Source organism: Monodelphis domestica, chromosome 1 (genome assembly GCF_027887165.1).
Source record: "Monodelphis domestica isolate mMonDom1 chromosome 1, mMonDom1.pri, whole genome shotgun sequence".
Lineage (NCBI taxonomy): Eukaryota > Metazoa > Chordata > Mammalia > Didelphimorphia > Didelphidae > Monodelphis > Monodelphis domestica.
The window spans coordinates 750,219,462-750,243,338 of record NC_077227.1 but is presented as its reverse complement, the minus strand read 5'-3'; the positions used below and the strand labels follow the sequence as shown (position 1 = coordinate 750,243,338).

The window sequence follows — 23,877 nt, the reverse complement described above, 5'->3', positions numbered from 1 at the left end:
GGAATGAGATACTCCACGGAAACCCTTGTGACCCTTTGAGAGCTGTCAGTGTGAGCTGTTAGCATTTGGGGGGCCACACTCACACAGCCAGGACCATTAACATGGAACTGGGAAATATTTGACAAAATAACAATATGATAAAACAAACAAAAACAAATCTAAGGGCCCCTGATGTGAATCTGAGACGTGAAACGCCGTCTCCCTAATGGAGAACTGCGGCTTCCCTCATGTTGGCTGCTCTGTGGCCAAGCCTGCCCCCTCCCAATGGCTGACAACTTTCCCGGGACTCCCCTCCTCACTTTCAGATTCTCCTTTCAAAAATATGGGTTGAAAGAAAACTCTGGCAAAAAAGATAGCGGCTTCCCCAAGGTACGGGAGAGACTTAACACCGAGACCCTCAGGAAAGCTTGGCGTGTCCCACCCTAACCCCTTCACGGGGGCTGACAACCACCAGGAAAAAACCTCTACCGAGGTGGAAAGGGTCCTTCCGGGGTATTTAGAACCTGTACGGCCAGGAGGTAAGAGCTGGATTCGAACGCAAGGCCATGTCTAATCCTTTATGCCAGACTGGCTTACACTGTGTCCTGTGCCTCCACAAACTGGTCACCCGGAATATGAGGGTTCAGGGGAGCCTGAGGCCCCTACAGGAAGCCCCTCCACCTGTGTGGGTGGGGGAGGAAAGCCTCACACCCAAGTGTTCTGTGGCTTCTGGGACGTTTCTCTACCCGCCAAAGAAAACCGTCACGAGGGGGTTAACAATGCAGCAGCCTGGACTCTGCACAGCTTCCTCCATCCGTTTTATTTACTGTAAATCATTTCTCCAACGTTACAGCAAGCACAACAAAATAATGCCAATGATAGGGGTTCTCGCCGCACAGCGCAGCCACACGGTACATTGTTGGGAACCTGCAGACGCGGGCGCAGGCGCAGGGCTGACGGCAAAGGCCCGGCCAACCCGGCGAGCACCATCTGCCCCTGCCACAGCTCTGCTGACTTTGTGCTTTAGAGGAGCCTCACGTGCCCTGAGGCACTTGTGGCAAGGGCAGCCCGGGGACCCCCCTCAGAGGCCCGGCCTGCGCTCACACTCACTGTGCACAGGTGTGTTTGCATGCGGCAGCATAGCCAAGGCTGGGCGCTGTGTGTGCAGACACACGCGTGTACACACACACGTTGTGCCTCTGTGAGTGTGCATGTGTAAAACACACGCCTCCTTGTCTAAAGCAGCGTGGTAACGCACACGAGGCTTCTGATTGCCAACAGGACGGTCTCCCCTCCACATGCAGCCCAGAGAGCGCGTCCGCAGCTGCCCGGCACAGGGGGACGCGCGGGAAATCCAAACCTGGCTGGCGCGGCGGCCGCTCTTCTTGGGTCACTGCCCGCCCCGGCGCATCCCCCCCATCCGCTCCTCGGCAGCATCGCGAGGCCTTCCCAGGCCAGAGAGGCGGCAGGGGAGCCGGGAGGGCCGGGGGACGCCGTCCGTGGGTGGCCACTGGCGGGGAAGAGGCTCTACCCGGAGACGACCTTCTTTCACAGAAAGAATAAAGCCTCGGCTAACGCATCCCCAGCTTCTCTCCATCCTCTCATCATGCAGGCCTGCTGGGAAAACTCTCCTCAGACCAACAACGCGGCCGCCCTCAGACACGGGCTGGTCCCCACCGGACCCAAGACGCCAGCTCGGCGCGCCACGAGACGAGGAGGGGGCGGCTTGGGACAAGGCGTGCTCCTGCTCCGTTCTGCCAGGCCCGGCTCCAATGGAGAGGCGGCCGGGGCGGGGGCCGCTGCCTTCGAGAAGCTCCAGGAGAGGACGAGACGCTGAGCCGCGTGCACATGCGGGCGGAGGTTCCCTTCCCTCCAAGTCAAGAGCAAAGCCAGTTTCTTTGAACAAGGGCCAGAAACCCTCCTTTGGCATACATTCAGGTCAAGGCCACATCTGGGGCCCTTTTTCAGGGAGTGCCGCCGTCACCCCGCAAGCCCGACAGAAGGACAGGAATGGGGATATTGCACATGGAGACCCCGGGCCAAAGGGGCCGTGGGAATGGCCTGAGAAAGGGCCCCTGAGGCTGCTGGGCACCCGGGACAGACACGTTCCTAAAGGAGCTCGGACTCCACAGCACGAGGGGGGAGTCCCCAGAGCTGGGTGGTCTCCGGGGAGGAGGGAACGTGGGGAAGAAAAAGGCTCCTCGGCATCCGCTTCTCTCTCACACAAAACAAGCGGGACGCCTATGCAGGCGGGGCCAAAGTTCAGCTCCAAGAAAATAAAAAAGGCCAGAGAGAACTTCCTGGAGCAAGAGCCCTTTCCGGTAGGAGGCCCTCTGCAAGGGGCCCCATCTTGGGCGCCAGCCCTTCCCAGGTGCCCAGACCTCTTCTGGCTCAGAAATCAGCCGCACAGCTTCTGCCACTCTGAAACTCCTCGGCCCCGTTTCACAGGCGCGGCGCACTCTGGCCTGGGCAGAACCACCCAGACGCGTGGCCGATCCAGAAGCAATCCTGACAAACCTCCCGGAAAGTCATTCTTTGGTTTCGTGAGCCTGCGGGGCCAAGAGCACGTGCCCGTCCCCGGCCGGGGACCACGAGGAATCCCCTCCACGCGGCAGGCAGGCACAGCGACGCTCCCAACTCTCAGACGGCCATCCGGGAAGCTGGGGGAGTGGGAAGGATGGAACAGCTCTAAGCGACTATTATTATTTGTAAGCGAATGAATACAACGCCCTGCGCTGTGGCTGAACTCTTCACAAAGCTTATCCTTTAATGGGGTGAGCCAGGCCTTCGCGGCGCTGCCCGAGGCGGTCAGTACGGGTTGGCAGAGGCCGCAGGGAGGTCCTGATTCTCGAAAGGGGGTAGGGGCTCTCTCCAGAAAGTGAAGTTACTGAACGTGTCCGAACAAGGGAAGTCAGAGGAATGGCTTCTTTTCAGTAACGGGAAAACGTGGTCAACCACCTCGCAGAGTCTCACGTAACTGGAAGGAAAGCAGAAGGTCGGGGGTCAGCCAGGACCGCCCGCAAACACACGCTCAGAGGACGCTTCGCACACGTTCTTCTCCCCGAGGGGGGGCCATTTTATCCCCATTTTACAGATGAGGAAGCCAAGGCTGGGTGAGAGGCCTTGGAACATGACTTGCCCCAGCTCCCTTCCATACTAACAATCTGAGGCCAGATCGACACTCGGGCCTTCTTGGCTCGAGTCCGGCACTCTGTCCAGCTGGCTGCCCTTCGTCACCTACTCAATCACAGCATCAGAGACTACTAGGGGAGGTCCGGCAATCTACGGCGCCGGCACACAGAGGCGACCAGGGAACGTATGGGTGGTGGAGAGGCTCCCTGGCCCAAGGATGCCGGGCTTGGCGTCCAGGAGATGGAGCTTCCCGTCCTCCCTCCCAGGAGGGGAGCTCCCCAATCTGGCCACGACTTCCTCTTCTGTAAAATGGGGATCAAACACTAAGTCTATGCAGAGGAAATAAACACACAGAAGCATAAGCATGCAAGTAAAGTTTAAAAAAACAGGATCTAAAAACGCCTCACAGGCTTTAGTGAGATTCTAAACTCAAAATGTAAATCTACAAGATTCCGGGTCGCCATGGTTTCCATCCTTTCCCGCACGAGGCAAAGACCAAGGCCGGCGGCTGTGGTCATCACTGCTATCCTGCTCCCTAAATCTACGCGCGTCACCCCCAGCGCTGCACGTGTCAGAAGCAGAGACACCTCCTCATTTTACAGACAGGGGAAGTGGGAGAAGGCCCTGGGAAAGGACGGGACTAGTCCAAGATCACACTTTTTACCATCAAAATCCACTCACATTCCATTGCACCAGAGACGATAGGACTGATGGTATCTGAATGTCTCCAAGGTGCTTTACATCTTCAGGCACATTAACCATTAGAGCAACCTGGAGAATTTTTTTTCTCATTTCTTTTTATGCTAGAGTAGGACAGCTGGGTCCCATGATCTCATTCATACTGGGAACTTCCAGTGTGGATATTCCCTCCTCCAGTGCAGAGAGGTTAATAGAATTTGAGTGATCTGCCCATGGTCACCCAATCAGTATGTCAGAGGCAGGACTTGGGAGCCAGTTTTCCCAAACCCACAGCCAGCCCCATAAACCACATTGCCTGTCTCTAATCAAGAGAAGCTCACGGAATGCCCCTTACATGCCCAGAATCGTCAGGGACTCAAAGGAAAAATCTACAAATGGACGGATAGATGGATGGATGGATGGATGGATGGACGGACGGATGGATGGATGGGTGAATAGATGAGGGAATGTAAGGATGAGTAAATGGATGGATGGATGGACAGATGGATGAGTGAATGAATGGATAGATGAGTGAATGGATGGACAGATGAGTGAATGGATGGACGGATGAGTGAATGGATGGACAGATGAGTGAATGAATGGATGGAAGAACAAGTGAATGGATGGATAAGTGCATGGATGGATGGATGGATGGATGGATGGATGGATGAGTGAATGGATGAACGGATGAGTGAATGGATGGATGGAAGAACAAGTGAATGGATGGATAAGTGCATGGATGGATGGATGGATGGATGGATGGATGGATGGATGGATGAGTGAATGGATGGATGGATGAGTGAATGGATGGATGGAAGAACAAGTGAATGGATGGATAAGTGCATGGATGGATGGATGGATGGATGGATGAGGGGATGTAAGGATGAGTAAATGGATGGATGGATAGACAGATGGATGAGTGAATGAATGGATGGATGAGTGAATGGATGGACAGATGAGTGAATGGATGGATGGAAGAACAAGTGAATGGATGGATAAGTGCATGGATGGATGGATGGATGGATGGATGGATGGATGAGTGAATGGATGGACGGATGAGTGAATGGATGGATGGAAGAACAAGTGAATGGATGGATAAGTGCATGGATGGATGGATGGATGGATGGATGGATGGATGGATGGATGAGTGAATGGATGGACGGATGAGTGAATGGATGGATGGAAGAACAAGTGAATGGATGGATAAGTGCATGGATGGATGGATGGATGGATGGATGAGGGGATGTAAGGATGAGTAAATGGATGGATGGATGGACAGATGGATGAGTGAATGAATGGATGGATGAGTGAATGGATGGACAGATGAGTGAATGGATGGACGGATGAGTGAATGGATGGACAGATGAGTGAATGAATGGATGGAAGAACAAGTGAATGGATGGATAAGTGCATGGATGGATGGATGGATGGATGGATGGATGGATGGATGGACGGATGGATGGATGGATGGATGGATAGATGGATGGATGGATGGATGAGGGAATGTAAGGATGAGTAAATGGATGGATGGATGGACAGATGGATGAGTGAATGGATGGATGGATGAGTGAATGGATGGACAGATGAGTGAATGGATGGATGGATGAGTGAATGAATGGATGGAAGAACAAGTGAATGGATGGATAAGTGCATGGATGGATGGATGGATGGATGGATGGATGGACGGATGGATGAGTGAATGGAAGGATAGATAGATGAATGAGTGGGTGGGTGAATGAATGGAAGAATGGATAGACTAACAAGTGAATTAGTGGATGGACAGATGCATGAATGAAGCCTTTCCTAAGAGCTTCCTATGCCAAAAGCATTATGCTAAATTCTGGGGACACAAACAGAAAAGCCAAGCAATCCCTGCTCTCCACTGTTCATATTCTACTGGGGAGACCCATGTAGGGAAGATTCCAACTAGAAGTCAGAGGGAAAGCTCCCATGGTCCTTAGAGTGAAGGGACAGAGGCCACTCCCAGGGTGAGGCGGAAGGCCTGTCCACCCTCCTCTGGCCACTCCCCACTGAGTCTGTGCCCTCCCTCCTCCAGCCCCCCTCAGGACATTCCTTTCCTCCTTCCCAGTCCCGGTCCCAGGCCCATCCTCTCCTTCTCTCCAGAGGCCCTTTGGGCCCATGCCCGTGTCCTGGGCTCTAAGTCCTCTGGGCAGGCATCTCCAGCTTGGATTCACCAGAATCATTGCGGGAATTCCCAGGAATGTGTGTTTGAATCTCCAACCCTGGGCGGAGGCGGGTGAGAAGTTGGAGCGACAGCAGAGGCCAGGATCCCCCGTGCAGACGCCCACACTTACGAGGAGATGTTGGTCTTGGCGTGTTCCTGCACGAGCTCTCCTTTGGGGTTGACGGTAAATATTCGATTCAAGGTCACTCCCACTTGCTTGTAAGAGTACACATCCTAAGTCATGGGTTCGAGGGAAAAGAAGACCCGTTAGACCGATAAACCACCCTGGCTCTCGGGCAATCAGGGCCAGCTCCGTGCTAGGTGAAGGGCAAAGGGCCGGGCGTGCAAAGAAAAGCAAGAAGGGCCCGTTCTCTCCAGGAGCTCCCCCATCCAACCACCTCCTCTGCCCACCCCATCCTGGCTGCAAGGGCGGCTGGACAGACCTGGGCCCAGCCACCAACCTCCCTCCCAGCCCCCAACTCTTCCAGGCTCCTGGAGTCCTGGGTTCGAATCCCAGCTTGGGCCCTTATGCCCCAGGGAACTCCGGCCACATCACTGTGTGTCTCCTCCCTAGAGGCCAACTCTGTGGCCTCTGAGCCCCCTCCCTGCTGAGCCCCACTGCATGCCCAGGAGTGCTCACAGCAGGCCGGTTTCCAAAGGCAGCATAGAAGGGCTCTGTGTTAGGAAGAAACAGGTTCTTGATGTCCGTCAGACACTGAACTTTGAACTTCTCCGGTTTCTTCTCAATGACCTCCCTGGAGAGACAATCAGTGGCCGGACCATCAGTTGTGAACTGAGACCCCGGCCAGCCGGTCACTAGGAACAGAGGGAGAGCCAGGAGGAGCTGGGGGGAGCCAGGAAGAGCTGGGGGAGCAGAGGGGGGCCAGGGGGAGCCAGGAGGAGCCAGGGGGAGCCAGGAGGAGCTGGGGGAGCAGAGGGGGGCCGGGGGGAGCCAGGAGGAGCTGGGGGGAGCCAGGGGGAGCCAGGAGGAGCTGGGGGGAGCCAGGAGCAGCCGGGGGGAACCAGGAGGAGCTGGGGGAGCAGAGGGGGGCCGGGGGGAGCCAGGAGGAGCTGGGGGGAGCCAGGAAGAGCTGGGGGAGCAGAGGGGGGAAGGGGGGAGCCAGGAGCAGCCGGGGGGAACCAGGAGGAGCTGGGGGAGCAGAGGGGGGCCAGGGGGAGCCAGGAGGAGCCAGGGGGAGCCAGGGGGAGCCAGGAGGAGCCGGGGGGAGCCAGGGGGAGCCAGGAGGAGCCGGGGGGAGCCAGGAGCAGCCGGGGGGAACCAGGAGGAGCTGGGGGGAGCCAGGAAGAGCTGGGGGAGCAGAGGGGGGAAGGGGGGAGCCAGGGGGAGCCAGGAGGAGCCGAGGGGAGCCAAGAGGAGCCGGGGGAGCCAGGAGGAGCTGGGGGGAGCCAGGAGGAGCTGGAGGAGCAGAGGGGGAGCTGGGGAGCAGAGAGGGGGCCCTCAGGTCCAGCCTGGCCCAGACAGCTCTGGGCACACAGAGGGCCCTCGCGGAGCTGAGAACCTCAAGAAGAAGCAGGGAGCCAGCCAGGGCCATTTTGGGGAGCGCATCTCATGGGCCCCGCGGCTGCTTTCCCTTCAGGCCTCTCCAGTTCTGAGGCTCTGTGAGGGCCTTGGCCGGCTCCCCCTTTCCCGGCGGGCTCGCACGGCTTCTCGGGGGCCTTTGGAAGGGCCTGGCCAGAGCCGGGGAAGCCTGAGCCTCCTCTGGGACAACCAGAGGGGGCCGTTGGTGGCTGGGGGTGCAGGGTCCGAGCGCAGACCTTGGGCCGGGGCCTCCTCGTCCTACCTGTGCAGGGCGGAGAAGAGGCTGCTGGGGCTGAGCAGCAGCGGCCCCTGGGGCAGCACCGTCCCCCGCTCGTTGACCCAGTGCAGGTAGCCGCGCGTCATGTCCGCCATCCCGATGGCCCTGGCCGAGCAGTAGAGGAACTTGTAGCCGTTTCTGCGGGGGACAGAGAGGCCGGCAGTCAGTGGCCGGGGAGGGGCCTCCAGGGGCCCCCAGAAGGCCGGGGCACGCCTGACAACACGGGCCGTGATGGGGGGAGGGGCGCCCTCGCCACCCCCATTTTATGGAGAAGCAGGTCAAGGCTGCACCCAAAGGCGAGTGCAGAGCCTTGCCCCCCCCCCCGGAGGAAGAAGGGGGGACCGGGGGGGGCCTCAGGCTGTGACGGAGCTTCTGGGCCTGATGGCCATTGAGGACCCTCTCCTGGGGCTGACTGGAACCCAGGAAGCCTCTCCCGACTCCAGGCCTGGCCAGGAGGACGCTGCGGTGCCTTCACTCCCCCACCAGCCCTGCCCCCTCCTCAGCCGGGGCCTCCAGCAAGAATAATGAGGTGCAGCTACACTGGGGGGGGGGAGGCTGCAAGCCCCCCATGGAGGAGGGACCTCGGCCAGCAGGGCCTCCTTCTGGCCCAGACCTGAACCCCGGAGGGCACCGACTGGCTGGGGCTACACAGCCTGCCAGCCTCACCACAGGTCCCGAGGGGCCGTGGGGGAGGGGCTGCCCCAGTGCCTGCTGGGCCGTCAGAGGCCTGTAAGGGTGGGGGGACGGGCCTGGCCCGGGCACTCACTGGCTCACTTTGTGGTACAGCTTGGCGATCCCCTGGTGAGTCCAGTCCTTGCCCAGCGTGGGCAGGATGTGCCCCAGTGTGTCTGACCTGAGGGGGAGGGGGCGGGGGATGAGGGCGCTGAGCCCCCCACCCCATGCCCCCCGGCCCCCCACGCCCCCGGCCCCCCCCCCCTCACGCCCCCCCCCGGCCACCCCCACGCCCCCCGGCCCCCCACGCCCCTCGGCCCCCCACGCCCCCCGGCTCCCCCCCCACGCCCCCCGGGCCCCCCCCCACGCCCCCGGCTCCCCCCCCATGCCCCCCCAGGCCCCCCCTCACGCCCCCCCGGCTCCCCCCCCACGCCCCCCGGCTCCCCCCTCACGCCCCCCCAGCCCCCCCACGCCCCCCGGGCCCCCCCCTCACGCCCCCGCCCAGCCGCACCGAGTGATGGTGCCGTCGATGTCGGAGATGATGACTTTGTCGTCCCAGTCCCACAGGTAGATGGTGCCCTCGCAGCGGCAGGTGCCCTGGTACTGCGTCGTCACGCTGAACACCACGTCGTTGGGGCCGTTCTTGAGCTTCAGGCTTTTCTGAAAGACACGGGGAGCCGCTGAGGAAGAGGAGGACGAAGGCCGCGGGGGCCTGCAGGGAGGACCCGGTGGGGGAGCCCCGGCCTCCGCAGGGCTCACGGTGACCCGGCCGCGGCCTCCTTCACGGGCCCACGTGCTCCCGGGGCGAGCCGGCGGGCGCCGTCATGTCCCGGTCTGAGTGACCAGGCCCGGCGGCCCCGGACGAGGAAGCCCCTGGAGGAGCGAACCTGGCAGAGGCTCCGGCTGAGTCTAGGAAGGGGGTGCCGGGAGGGTTTGCGGGTTCCTGGCAAAACCAGGGAACAGCCAGGCCGGCCCTACTGGGGAAAGGAGAAACCCAGCTGCCAGGAAGCTGGGCAGTCGGGTAGATGGACAGACAGATGGACGACGACGAGCTCCCTCTCTCCCGAATGCCCCCCCGGCCTCCGTCCCCGCCTCGCCTCCCCCGGAGCCTCCCCCGCTGCAGCGCGAGTTCTCTGGGCGCCCGGCGAGGCCGAGGAGGCGGCGGTGGTCAGGGGAGGCCGGCGCCATTCCTGCTAAGCTGCCCGGGCAGCAGGGGGAGACTCACGAGCTGGTCGGAGGTGAGCCGCAGCGTCTTCTTGTAGCCCACGTTGGCCATGAGCGGGTGCAGGCCGGAGCCGGACTGCTTGGCCGCCAGGGCGTCCTCGTCACTGGAGGAAGACTCCTCCTTCATCCTGGAGGAGCAGGCGGACACGGACTCCCGTTAGGCCGGACCCTCCACGAAGGGGCTCCCTCAGGCGGCCATTCATGACAGCCGTCAAAGACCTCAGCCTAGGCTGGGGCGGGGGGTGACTGGCAGGGCGAGGGGAGGGGGCAGAACTCCCTTTCCCCCATTCAGCCCCCATCACTACACTCTGTTCTGGGTGCGAGGAGAATGCATTCAGCAATGAAGGGAAGCCCCACAGCTCAGAGAGGCAGAGACCTCCCAGGTCCTCCAGGGCCTCCTCGCACCCAGGGCCAGGGAATCTGAAGCAAAAACTGGCTCCCCAGAAGCCAGAACAACAGCATCTCAAAGCTCAAAGGAGCCAGACCAGCAGAGCCACTGCCAAGCATTTTTCAGATTTGATCTTGTTACCCCCAGAGAGGCAGGGACTGTTTTCATCCCCATTTGACATATAAGGAAACCGAGGCAGAGTCCAAGGGCATCTGGGCCAAATCAAATCTCATTAGTCTCACAAGGACAAGACCTGGAGGAACAACCAGCCTCACCAGCTCTAAAGAAGAGCCTGTCGGCCCCACCCAAGCTGGGCCAGCCTGGGAGTGAGCGGAAAAGCCAAATTTCCTCTGGGTACCTTCCAGCGGCTGGGGCCATGCAAGACAAGGGTCATTCCTCTTCCAGATGACAAGCATCAATTCAACAAAGACACCCTTGGATTGCCTTCCCTCCACCCTAACCCCCTTCCTCTTACCATCTGGGGCCATCCAAAGCCTTCTCCGCCATGTTGGAGCACACACTCTGGGTGATGCCCCAACTGGCAGAGGAGACCCATGCTGGGCCCTTCGCTACTCTGCTTCCTTCCCTGGTAATGGCTTCCCTGATCCTCACCAACTAAATTCCTGCCATTCTTTAAAATTCAGCTCAAAAGCTCCCACCACACTCCAACCATCTCCAGGAAGCCTTCTAGGATCACTTGATTTTGCCCCTTGGAGGCACGCTCATGTCACAGTGGGTGTTACAGCAGGGTGGCACAGTGGATAGAGTGCCAGGGCCCAAAGACCTGAGTTCAAATCTGGCCTCTGAAACTAGCTGAGGAACCCTGGGCAAGTCACTTCACCTGTCTGTCTCCATTTCCTCATTTGTAAAAAAGGGTAAGGCCCAGGGTTACTATGAGAATGAAATGAGATAATATTTGTGTGGCACTTGGTGCAGTGCCTGGCACATATTAAGTTTCATAAAGTGATATTTCTGTAGTTTTATTATTATTGTTACAGCTCCCTGGGCCTGGCTAGGCCCATCCCACATTAGTCTGGGAACTCCATGAAGCAAGAACCGTGTCTCATAGAATGTGTCACCTCCCAGGGATGATTGTATGGCTCAGCACACAGTAGGTGCTGAATAAATGTGTAGTGAATAGATAAATGAATGAATTCTTCAAAGCAACTGATGCCACCCTGAGAACCAAAGGCCAAACTTAGTATCCCCATCCTACAGTTAAAGAAAACAACAGCCCAAAAAGGAGAGAAATTATCCAAAATCTTAGGACTTCAAGGTAGCAAAGGGAAACCATCCCCCTGGTGGCCTTCCTTCACAAGAGAGGAGAATGTTGGCTCCCATGTCCCTAGGAAAACAGCTGCTCTCAGAAAATGGTGCCCCGCAGTTCCCATCTAAACCAGTGAAGGCACAGCATAGCCCCTGCTATCTGTCCCAAGTTAGTCTAGGTCATACCTGGTTCCAATGCTGAGCTTGGCTGGCTGCTCACCAATTACGAGGCCCGTTCCAGCCAAGCATTGCTCAGGTTTGCTTTCCTACAAGACGGGAAAGAAGCAAAAGTTTCATCAGTCCAAAGGAGAGCCTATCAACACGAGAAAAGACAAAGAGGAGCCAAGTCTCCCACGAGGAGGCCATAATGTGTGAGCGGCCTGAGCCAGGCTACAAGAACCTGAGGAGAGATGGGGAGGTACACGGGAGAAACCAAAGGGAGATATAGCCCCCTACCTGGACAGATCAAGAATGCTAGGACCATAAAACTGGATTGGGCCCGTCAAGGTTACTGGGTCGAAACTCCTCATTTCACAGGTGAAGAAAATAAGACCCACCCAAAAGAAATTAAGTGACATCCACTATTTGACAAAAACTACTGGGAAATTGGAAAACAGTATGGGAGAGATTAGGTTTAGATAAACATCTCACATCCTACACTATAAATTCTACACTACCCTATAAACTCAGCATGAGTAAATGACTTGAATATAAAAAAGAAAACTATGAGTAAATTAGGTGAGCATAGAATAATATACCTGTCAGATCTATGGGAAAGGAAAGACCAAGCAAGAGTTAGAAAAGATTACAAAATGTAAAATAATTTTGATTATATTAAATTAAAAATGTTTTGTACAAACAAAACCTATGCAACCAAAATTAGAAGGGAAGCAACAAATTGAGGAAAAAATTGGGAAAAAAATTCAAGTCATTTTATATTCAAGTCATAACAAAAACCTCCAGCAAAGGTCTAATTACTCAAGTTTATAAGAGCTAAATCAATTGTACAAAAAAGCAAACCATTCCCCAACTGATAAATGGTCAAGGGACATGAATAGGCAAATTTTCAGATGAAGAAATCAAAACTATTAATAAGCACATGAAAAAGTATTCTGAATCTCTTATAATCAGAGATGCAAATCAAAACAACTCTGAGGTACCACCTCACACCTAAAATGACAGCAAAAAAAAAAGTAATAAATTTTGGAGAGGATGTGGCAAAACTGGGACATTAATATGTTTCTGTTAGAGTTGTGAATTGATCTAACCATTCTGGATGGCAATTTGGAACTATGCCCAAAGGGTTTTAAAAGACTGCCTGCCCTTTGATCTAGTCATACCACTGCTGGGTTCATACCTGTATGGATTTATCTTGAACCCTAGAGACTACATTTCCCATGATCCCCTTTTCCTTTTCCTGTTCATGTCTCCATATGTGGAGGGAGTTTTGAGTTTTGTTTCTGCCCACTTGGGGTTCTGGTTCCATGGTGGGAGAGGGAGGAGCAGCTTTTGGTTTTTGCTACCCTTATTTCCTTATACTTCAAAATAAATATTTAATAAATATTAATAAATATAATACTTGAAGACTAGATATTAACTTTAATCTTTACATTTTTGGCAGACCACAAAAGGATTCTAGAAACTCGGCTTTTCGTTTTCCTTTTTTTTAAAGCCAGCAGCCCGGTTATAGCTGAGCAACTGTGGCAGTTTAAAACTGCTACTGGTTTGCAACCAAAGCTGCTTTTCTACTGGTAGTTCAAACCCCCTCTCCAGCCGCCCATCTGTGGCCCATTCCTCTAGCTCTCCTTCCACCTTCCAAGCCTCTGGCAGCTGTAGTTATTTGAGTATTTTTACACCCTGGCTGCCCTGCCTCACCCAGCTGCCTTAATTTAGGGGACTTGGTGGAGAAGCCGCTTCCCGGCCACAGCCTGGGGAGCAACCCAATCAGCCTGATTGACCATTCCTAATGCAGGCTCCTCCCCGCCTCAGCCATGGCACCCCAGGACCCAACCCAGTGCTGAAGCCTAGTCACACCTGGGTTGGCTTGGCTTCTCCTACCCTCGGCCCAAAGCCACTGTTGGGTTGTTGTTTTTTTTCTTAGCCAGAGCTAGTTCCAGCCTGGCCCCCACCCCCGCATTGCTGCTGCTTCTGCTGCTTCTGCTGCGCTGATCTCCTTTCCAGTTGGTAAGTATAAGCTTCTCTTTCCCCAGCCAGCTCTAAGGGAAGCCCCTTTCCCCATTGAATAGCTTATTACCCCCTAGGCTCCACCAGGCTCTTTGCCTTGGCTGGGAGGGTCCTATCCCTCTTTTTTTTTAACCACCCCAAACATGCCTCTAACCCTTCCCAGTTGTAGTGCTGCCTCTTGGTCACTAGAGGTCAATGTTGAGCACTTATTTTTTCTTCTCTTTTCTTCTTCCTTTTTTTTCTTTCTCTTTTTTTCCCCTTTTCCTGCTTAGCTACAATGGTTGTTTGCTGCCACTAGATGGCAGAAGTAAATAATTTAGAAAATTTAAAAAAAAAATTTTTCCCTTTATTTAAAAAATAAAAATCCAATAAAATCATAAAAAATTAAATTAGCTAAATACCCTCACCTTCTACAAAAAGTAAATCAATAAAAAATATACATTAATATTTTTTCCTTTTTTTGATCAAAATGCTAAGCAGCATAAATGCTACCATGCATGAAAGCCTTTTACTTTTTGCCCAATTGGAAACATGTAAAATTCCAAATTCCCTCCTCCTCCTTGTAAATCTAGGACATTTTATTTTTCTGATCTTTATTCTTAAGACAAAAGATACCTCTATACGAGATATTAAAGCAGAAATGCAGGCTGACAGGAAAATTCAATCAAAAAATTTCAAACACTTACATGACTTAATGAAAAATACTGATCCCACACAAAACAAGTCTGAATTTTGCGATTCTGCTCCTGAACCACAAATAGAGGACAAATCTTTTTCTCCAAAAATGGAGATGAGACACCCCTCTTGTATACATCAGGTGCAGACCCTTCTCTCTTGTACTCTGCAACATCTCTCTCATGCTCTGCAACTCCTGGCTGATCTTACCTCCCCTGATCTTTCTTCTAGTCCCCCATACTCCCCTGCCCTTTCTCCCACCTCATGATCAGCCCCAATACCAAAGAAATCTAATTCTCCTACCATACCTGTTCCTACCAATGTTGCCTCGGCACTCCCACAGTCAATTTCTAAGGAATCATAGACATCAGATGACTACTATGAAGGCCTTTTTCCATTAAGGGAAGTGCCTGAAATAGGATGCAATGGGGATGTGGTGACCCTAAGACACCGTATTCCTTTTACTCCCCAAGAAATTAGGGAACTGAAACATAATATACCTTCATTTGACTACGAATCTTTGTTTGTGACCAAGAAGATGGCTGATATTTTTTATCAATATGACCCATCCTATAAGGATGTTGAGAATTTGCTCAATGCATTTCTAATGAAACGTGAGAAAAATAAAATCATCTCTCATGTTAACAAGGTCCAGGGGTGTGGTGCACCACACTGACCAGCTAGGATCCTATATGGGATTATAACAGTACCAAAGACCGGTTGCAATTGCATCATTGTAGGGATGACATTATAACAGCTATGAGAGAATGTTCTGAGGATACGGAAGTATGGTCAAAATTTGAAAGGCTTAGACAGGCAGAAAATGAGACACCCTCACAATTCATGGATAAGCTCATTGAGCTTGGGGCTAGATATCTAGACCTTGATATTTCTAAAGACAAACACATTAAACAAATAAGGAGACATTTTGTCAACAACTCTTGAAGAGTGGTCCAAGATTATTTTAAGATGCAGTGCCCCACAGTGGCCTCAGATGGACCTTGAAGAGTTCCAAAACACTGCTTATGTTTTTAAGGGCCAAAAGGAAAAAACAGGAAGAGGCTAATAATGACATAGAAACCTTGAGAAAACAAATCAACATTTTGGAGGAAAAGATTGATGAACAAAAAAAAAGGGCATGATGATCAACAAATGGCGTTAGACCCTCTCCAAGAACCTATCAGTCCCTCACCTGCCAATTCTGTCATAAGAAGGGCCACATAATGAACTGTATGAATTTTTACCAGGTACTGATGAACTATACCAACCAGAGAAATTCTTATAGAAACAATTACAGGAACGATAATGAATAATGGTGATTTCAGGAATCGTAATTTTAGGACTGATAATAATCCTAGGGACATAAATCAGGCACCTGACAATTCATACCAAATTAACCCCACAGCAATATATTTTGAGTGGAACTTGCCCCCCAAAAACCCAGGGAGCTACTGCCCTTCAGGGGGGAGCCCAAGGTACTGCCCAAAGATCATGAAGGTGTACATGGGGGGGGGGGGGGTTCACAGGAATCAGAGAATACAACCTTTGATATTCCAGACCCTGACTTATTACTGCCCATTGTCCCTATCTACTGCCCCTCCATACTAATGAGTCCCATGTAATATTAAAGGTTGGTAACACCTATTATGATTGCCTTTTGGACACTGGAGCTTCCTGATCTGTACTGAAGAGTACATCTGATTCATACTGAATTTCCATTGGCTCAGTTAATGTCATGGGGGGTATCAGGGACACCCCTAAAGGTTCCCAAGCTTTACCCCTAGAATAATGTCCATAGGACCCCTTAGTGTGGAACACTTTCCTCTTAATGCCTGGCTCCCCTTTAAGACCTTTTGTGTAAGCTTAGAGCCACAATAACTTTCTCTCCAGATGGCTCTATGACACTAGAACTGCCTGAAGAATCCTTAACTTTACTCCCTGTACTTCTTTCAGATACTCATGAAACAAAGGAGACTCCTATTTTTGAGATCCCAAATGATATACTTGAGTCTCTCTGGGCCCCATCATCTTCTGATGTTATTGGCTATCTCTATCCAAATTCAAACAAAATATAGCCCATCTCCTTCCATTCCTCAGTACCCTCTTTCGAAGGAGGCAATTGATGGCATTATACCAGTAATAATTCCCTAATTGACCAAGGCATCATAATTCCCTGTAAATCTGAATACAATACACCCATCCTGCCTGTTAAAAAGCCAAAACTGGGGCCTGATGCCAAGCATCTCTATCACTTTGTCAAGGATGTGAGAGCTGTGAAAAATCATGTTATAAGGAGACACCCTGTAGTTTCCAACAGAAACTGTTATTTCTTCTATTCCTAGCACAACTACATACTTTAGAGTAGTAGACTTGTGCTCAGCTTTCTTCTCTATACCCATACATGAGAACTCTAGGCATATCTTTGCTTTCACCTTGAAGGGCTCTCAGTGGACCTGGGCCCATCTTCCCCAAGGTTTTGTGGATAGCCCTACTCTATTCACGCAATTCTTAACTGCTGCTAGAGATGCCATGAAATTTAAATAGTCTTTAATTCAGTATATGGATGATTTACTCTTGGCCTCTCCAAATGCTGAAGCATGCCAAGTGGATAGAAAACACCTCCTCTTAGAGCTACATGAAAGAGGCCACAAGGTCTCCAAGGACAAAGTTCAGTGGTATCTCTCCAAGGTAAAATATTTAGGCTTTATTTTGACTGCTGGGTCCCATTTAATTTCTCCCAAGCATATTGAAAATATCCAAAGTTAAGTGCTCCTACCCCTAAAAAAGCAATTGAGAGCTATTCTTGGAGCAACAGTATTTTGTCAGCAGTGGATCCCTTGCTATGGGGAAATCACTAAGCCCCTTGTAGCACTCACAAAAAAAAAAAAAAAAAACTCAGTCCCTGAACCACTTAAATTAGAAACAGAACACCTAACAGCTCTTTCAAATTTAAAACATGTTATCCTGTCTGCCCCTGCTCTAGGCATACCAAATTATGATAAACCATTTACCTTATATGTCCATGAACAAAAAGGGGTAGCTTCATGTGTTCTAACTCAACTTTTGGGATCTGCTCAATGCCCAGTAGCCTATTATTCATCCCAGCTTGACCCAGTAGCTGCTGGAGCACCACCATGCCTTAGAGGAGTAGCTGTCACAGCTTTAATGGTAACAAAATCTGCCGATGTGGTATTGGGATGGCCTCTGACCATAATGTGCCAACACGAGGTCAAGGCATTGTTATTAAGACACAGGACACAGGCATTTACTGACCAAAGGTTTACTAGATATGAGATAACCCTATTAAATAATGAGCATATCACACTAAAATGCTGTGGAGCTCTTAATACTGCAACCTTGCTCCCTGATTTGCCAATTTCTGAAGAACCTTTATGCAATTGTACATCTTTAGTGTCCACTGTTGATAAACCTCATAATGATTTATTGGACACCCCTTTGGATGATTCAGATTTAATATTATTTACAGAAGGTTCTTCATTTATAAGGGATGGTGTGCTCTATACAGGAGCTGCAGCAGTTACTGAATTTGATACTCTGTGGTCAGCTTCCTTGCCTCAAATGTAAGTGCACGGAATGCAGAACTCACAGCTTTGAAACAGGCCTATATTATTGCAAAGGATAAAAGAGTCACAATTTACACAGACTCCCACTTTGTCTTTGGCATATGTCATGCTGTTGGCATGATATGGCTTCAGACGGAATTCTTAACATCAGCTGGAAAATGTATAGCCAATGCAAACCTTATTACTGAACTTCTTTCTGCCATCCAGATCCCCAAAGCTATAACTGTCATTCACTGCTCTGCACATACAGGTGGCACTGACCCTGTCTCCAAGGAAAATAACCAAGCAGATATCGCAGCAAAAATAGCAGCCTTAGAAGGCCCTGAATTAATTATGCTACTAGCAATTACTGATGATTTGGATCTATCCCTTTCTTATAATGACAAGGAGGTGGAAAAATGGAACAAGAAATTTAAATCAAAATGGATAAATGGAGTATGGGTATCATCAGATGGCAAATCCTTACTCCCCAGAGCTTTCTATACCAGATTTGTCACTCTATTCATAAACATGGTCACTTTGGCATGCAAGGCATTGTAGACTGTTAAGAGTATGGAAAGCACTTGGAATAACTACAATTACCTCCAAAATATGTATAGCTTGTTCTACCTCCAAGGCCTTTAATCAACACACCTTTTTGAGGAAAAGCCTTGCTTACACCATTTGAGCACCTACAAGTTGACTTTATCTCTCTGCCAAAAGCTGGACGGTATAAATTTTGTCTGCTCAGTCAATCAACTGACCAGGTGGCCTGAAGCATTTCCTACTCCTCATGCCACAGTGGCTTTTGTTGCTAAAACCCTTTTTAAAGAAATTATTCCTCATTTTGGCCTGCCAGCATGTATTGATTCAGATAAAGGAACTCATTTTACCAATTTGGTGTTATCTCAAATTTATTCATGTCTGGGGATAACTCCTAAATTTCATACACCATATCATCCCCAGGTCTCCAGCCAAGTTGAATGAATGAATAAAGAATTTAAAACCATGATTGGCAAATTATGCACAGAGAGTCATTTAAAGTGGCCTAAAATTCTACCTCTGGCCCTATTTCATCTCAGAAGCAGACCCAGAGGTGATTTACACATTTGAGATTGCTATTTGGACATCCACCTATTCAGGCACAACCATTTGCCCCTGCCTATACCTCACTGTTAGGAGGGGATACAACCATTGCTACATAGATCAGACAATTACAAACAAAACTGAAAGAACTCCACAACTCTGGAGCTGCTGTTCAAGCAGGCCTCATTGATTTCTCGCTTCATGATTTAAAGCCAAGTGATAGTGTGTACATAAAGAATTTCAAATGTACTGGGTCAACTGAAACTGCTTATGATGGACCATTCCAGGTCTTATTAACTACACCAATAGCCATAAAAATTGGAGAGGGACTCATGGATTCATTGTAGCCATGTAAAATGAGTACCTTCTGTTGATAGTGAATAATTGCTTGCACTGATTGTATATGACTATCGATTGTGATTGGACTTCTTTATTGCTGGATCTGTACCATATTGTTACACTTTTATTTGATTGATCCTTGTATTGGAACAAATTGCCTTGTAGGGCAACACATGTACTACCTCATAGAAGAAAATCTGTATTAGTGACCTATATTGACCTGATGTGCCTTTTGTAACATTTTGTGTCTTTACTAAGTTTTTTTTATATTTTCTTGAATGTATTATTGCTTTGTCGACCTCATTTGCACTCACATTGTTTTATCTGCCTTATTTGTACACACACTGTGGATCATGGTAAGTCAAAGAGAAAATAAGTCTTATTTTTTTAAAACTAGTCCCTATATTTTACCTCTGTAATTATGAAATATACACAATTTTAACATCTTGTTTTCTTCCTACATGTGTCATACAGTATTGATTTCCTCCATCTTTTCTCATTTTTTTTTGCTTTTGACACACATGTCCCTAATATTGAAAATTTTTTTAACTATTTTTACTTTTTTCAATAGCATAAGTTAAGATATCCATTTACCTATCATATAAAAAAAACATACCCAAAAAGCTTTGGACAATGGCAACCTGCCACTAGTTATTTAACTATTATGAGACTTTTGCTCGATGACTATGTCTAATCCAAGGACAAACAGACCTCAAAGGAGCATAGAACTTGACTTGCAAAGTGCCAAACAAGCACAAAAAGTGAAAAAAACAACCCAATTCTATGGGGATTGATGACATTCTGCACAAAAAGCACAATGACTTGATCATGTGTGAGACTCGAGGTTGCAGCTGTTTAACATGTGTTAAATGCAGGACTTCCTTGTACCACACTCTATATCAAGCGTATGACATCATTTGCTCTGGCTCCATTATCCCGGAAAAAAAAGAAAGAAAAGAGTTGAACCAGGAAAATCTATTTCCCATTTGTCTTGAGATCTAGTCTCTTTTCCTATTTTCTCTCATGATGTGACAACTTAATGTAGTCCAGACTGCTAAATTGGGTTAGTGACTAATTGCTATACGCTTATGGGACATGGATCACTACAAGAACCTGTTGTGAGTTGTGATTTTTTCTTTTTTTCCCCCTTCTTCCCAGATTTTTTCAAGTTTTCTTTTTATTTTTTTATCTGATTCAGAAATTACTTTTTAAAATTTCTTTGATTCCTTGATGTTTTTTGATACTTGATTCATATGCCTTATGACTCGATCATGTATCCCTGTGTAACTCCTACAGGCATCCCCGTATTTTCCTCAAGGGGAGGAATGTATTATTATTATTTTCCTCAGGAGGGGTCATGTTATTGTTGTGAACTTTGACTTGAATTTGAGCCAAATTTAGAACAAGAGACTACCTCCCAGAATCTAGAAGGTGCCGTGAAGATGCCTGCAGATAACACATGCTATACCAGCAGATCCAGAGTGAACTTTGAGATATGGCGAATTTGAACTTTGCGGGGGAGGGTAGATGCTCATGGTTTTGAATATATACTCTTAGGCCAAAGGGTACTGCCCCGTAATTGGTTTTTTGACAATGTACCTATTATTAGTTTTGTTCCTTTTCCCTTTTATTTTCCTCTTATCTCCAAATTATTGTAATTTCCCTTTAAAAACTGTAATATTTGTATATACCTCTAGTTAAAGTTATAAGTTGGTTATGTTTTCATGATCCATTGGGGGGACTGGTCTCCCAAAGGATCACAGGGAGATCATGTGTTGATTTAGAATCTTGAACCCTAGAGATTACATTTCCCACAATCCCCTTTTCCTTTTCCTGTTTGTTCGACTTCATACATGGAGGGAGTTTTGAATTTCTGTTTCCGCCCACATGGGGCTCTGGTTCCATGGTGGGAGAGGGAGGAATAGTTTTTGGTTTTTGCTAGCCTTACTTCCTTATACTTTGAAATAAGTATTTAATAAATATTATTAAATGTAATACTTGGAATACAGGATATTAATTTTAATCTTTACATACCCCAAAGAGATCATAAGGAAAAAGACTTGTACAAAAATATTCATAGCCACATTCTGTGATGGCAAAAAAATTGGAAAATTAGGGGTGTCCATTAATTGGGGAATGGCTGAACAAATTATGGTATCTGTTGGTGATGGAATACTATTGTGCTCAAAGGAAGAATGAGCTGGAGGGATTCCATGTGAACTGGAAAGACCTCCAGTAACTGATGCAGAGTGAAAGGAGCAGAACCAGGAGAACCTTGTACACAGAGACAGATACATTGTAGCATAATCGAATGTAACTGACTCTGCTACTAGCAGCAACACAATGATCCAGGACAATCCTGAGGAACTTATGAGAAAGAAGCTATTCACATCCATAGAAAGAACTGTGGGAGTAGAAACACAGAAGAAAAACAACTGCTTGATCACACAGGTCGATGGGGATATGATTGAGGATATAGACTAAATGATCACCTTAATGCAAATATTAATAATGCGGACCTATGTCCTGATCAATGGCACATGTAAAACCCAGTGGAATTGAGCATTAGCTAAGGGGAAGTGGGAGGAGGGGAGAGAAAGAACATGAATCATGTAACCATAGAAAAATATTCTAAATTAAGTAATTAAATAAATTTTTTAAGACAAAAAAATAAAATAAATAAAAATGTTTAAGGTTTAAAAAAAAGAAATTAAGTAATTTGTCCAAAGTCAAAGACAGAATCAGGTAGTGACACATGCTAATCTGTCTACATGGGCAGATGTGGATAGAGTACTAGGCCTGGTGCCAGGAAGGTCTAAAATCAAACCTAGCCTCGGGCAAGTTACTTAATTGCTGTCTGCCTTAGTTTCTTCATCTATAAAATGGGGATAATAATAGCAGCTATCTCCCAGGGTAGTTATGAGGCTCAAATGATATGAAAATTGTTAAATACTTTAGAACAGGGCCTGGCACATGGCAAGAACTGTAGAAATATTAGCATCATCATCATTATTGTAATTACTTATAAGGATAAAAGTGGAAAGCACTTAGCACAGTGACTGGTACATAGTAGGTCATTAATAAATGCTTCCATTCTTCCTTTCTTCCTTCCTTACTATTCCTTCCTTCCTTCCTTCCTTCTTTCTTCCCTCCCTCCTCCCTCTCTCCCTCCCTCCCTTCTTTCCTCCTTCCTCCCTCCCTCCCTTCTTTCCTCCTTCCTCCCTCCCTCCCTTCTTTCCTCCTTTCTTCCTCTCTTCCTTCTTTCCTCCTTCCTCCCTCCCTTCCCCCTTTCCTCTCTCCTTTCCTCCCTCCCTCCTTTCCTTCCTCCTTCCTTTCCTTCCTTCTTTCCTTCCCTCCCTACCTCCCTTCCTTCCTCTTCCAGACCTTCCTTCTCTCCTTCCCTTCCTTCCTCCTCTTTCCTTCCTCCCTCCCTCCCTCCCAGAGTCAAACAAGGCTGGTTCCTGCCCTTTGGAGGCTCCCAGGGGAGGAGGCCAGGATCCTTTCTTAAATGAGTCTTAGCTATGCTAGGAGCCAAGACCCCTAACAATGCTGAGACCAAGCACAGCAGGGGAAAGTCCCCCTACCATTTCCATCAGCCTTTTGGGGGCTTCCACCTGCACCCCCCTAGAACAAAGCATCTGCTCCAGGTCCAAGGCTTGGCCTCGAGAATATTCAGGGGGACAGAATGATGAGAATGCTGAGGATCCTGGGAAACAGCATCAATGCTTTACAGGACCCCTCCCCCCTTTCACACTTGGGGTCACATTAGCAGCCCCAGACACAGCATCACTCTCTGACGCTGGGCCTTTATGACTCTGGGTCCAGGGAGAGCTCGGGCCACTACACTGGCCTGTGACCAATCCCAGAGAACCAAGCTCAGAGTCACCAAACCCTGGTGCAAGCCCCACTTTGGATGCTCATAAGGGTTCAAAGGCCAGGAACGTGGCTCCATTCAGGGTCAGTACTGGGCTTGCTGGCATCTCCGGCCCCTTCCCAGGAGGCTGCTTGTCTGTTTGTCCCTGGACAGAGCCCCCCCAACAGAGCCCCCCAAAGAAGCCTCCTGGGCAGAGGCCCCCCAAGGCAGAGGATGCCCCAACAAGGGCCCCCCAGATTGAGACTCCCCAGACAAAGACCCCCCCCAAGACAGAGGCCGCCCTGGATAGAGGGCCCCCAAAGGAGGACTCCCTAGGCAGAGGGCCCCAGACTGAGACTCCCCAGACAAAGGCCCCCCAGGGCAGAGTCCCCCCCCAACAGAGGCCTTCCTGGACAGAAGCCCCCATACCCAGGCTCACTGACCTCTTTGACCGTGTTCCGGCCCCTCCACGAGAACCACCACCTTCCTCCCTTGCGGGGCATCTTGTCCCTCACGATGGACTCCACCGTGGCCTGTCGCAAACGGATGGGGGTGTGAATAACGGAACCAAAATGGGGGACGGGGCGCTCCATGCAAACAGAAAAGCACGCGGGGCACGTACGGGCGGGGGGCTCTGAAGCTTAGACAAGCAAAGCCTCACGGCGTCCAGAACCACGCGCACGTAGCTCAAGCATGAAGGCTTAAGGAGATGTCCGAGGAGCGGCCGGAGGGAGGGAAGAGAGAGACCAGAAGGAGAACGTTAGAACCGCGAGCCAGTGCCGGGCCTGCTCAGCCCACTTCACAGAGGGGAAAACCAAGGCCCCAGAGCAGAAGCC

General features: G+C 50.0%; 1 protein-coding gene across 12 annotated transcripts in view; it reads right to left on the bottom strand.

Annotated features, from left to right (window-relative positions):
• Nucleotides 1–784: 784 nt before the first annotated feature.
• The window catches only part of LPIN1 (lipin 1), a 132,475-nt gene continuing 109,382 nt past the window's right edge, over nt 785–23,877 (bottom strand). For 5 of the 12 annotated variants that reach the window (XM_056814728.1, XM_056814727.1, XM_056814724.1 and 2 more), the window contains 9 exons: nt 23,485–23,574; nt 11,528–11,607; nt 9,689–9,815; nt 8,975–9,123; nt 8,558–8,644; nt 7,777–7,929; nt 6,615–6,729; nt 6,105–6,208; nt 2,974–3,413 (listed from right to left, as the gene is read on the bottom strand). In XM_056814728.1, coding sequence (XP_056670706.1) covers nt 3,233–3,413; nt 6,105–6,208; nt 6,615–6,729; nt 7,777–7,929; nt 8,558–8,644; nt 8,975–9,123; nt 9,689–9,815; nt 11,528–11,607; nt 23,485–23,574 — 1,086 coding nt within the window. In that variant the 3' untranslated portion in view covers nt 2,974–3,232. Of the gene's footprint in view, nt 3,441–3,470; nt 3,736–6,104; nt 6,209–6,614; nt 6,730–7,776; nt 7,930–8,557; nt 8,645–8,974; nt 9,124–9,688; nt 9,816–11,527; nt 11,608–23,484; nt 23,575–23,877 lie in introns of those variants that run through there. The other 7 variants (XM_056814744.1, XM_056814726.1, XM_056814742.1 and 4 more) reach the window with 4 other exon arrangements.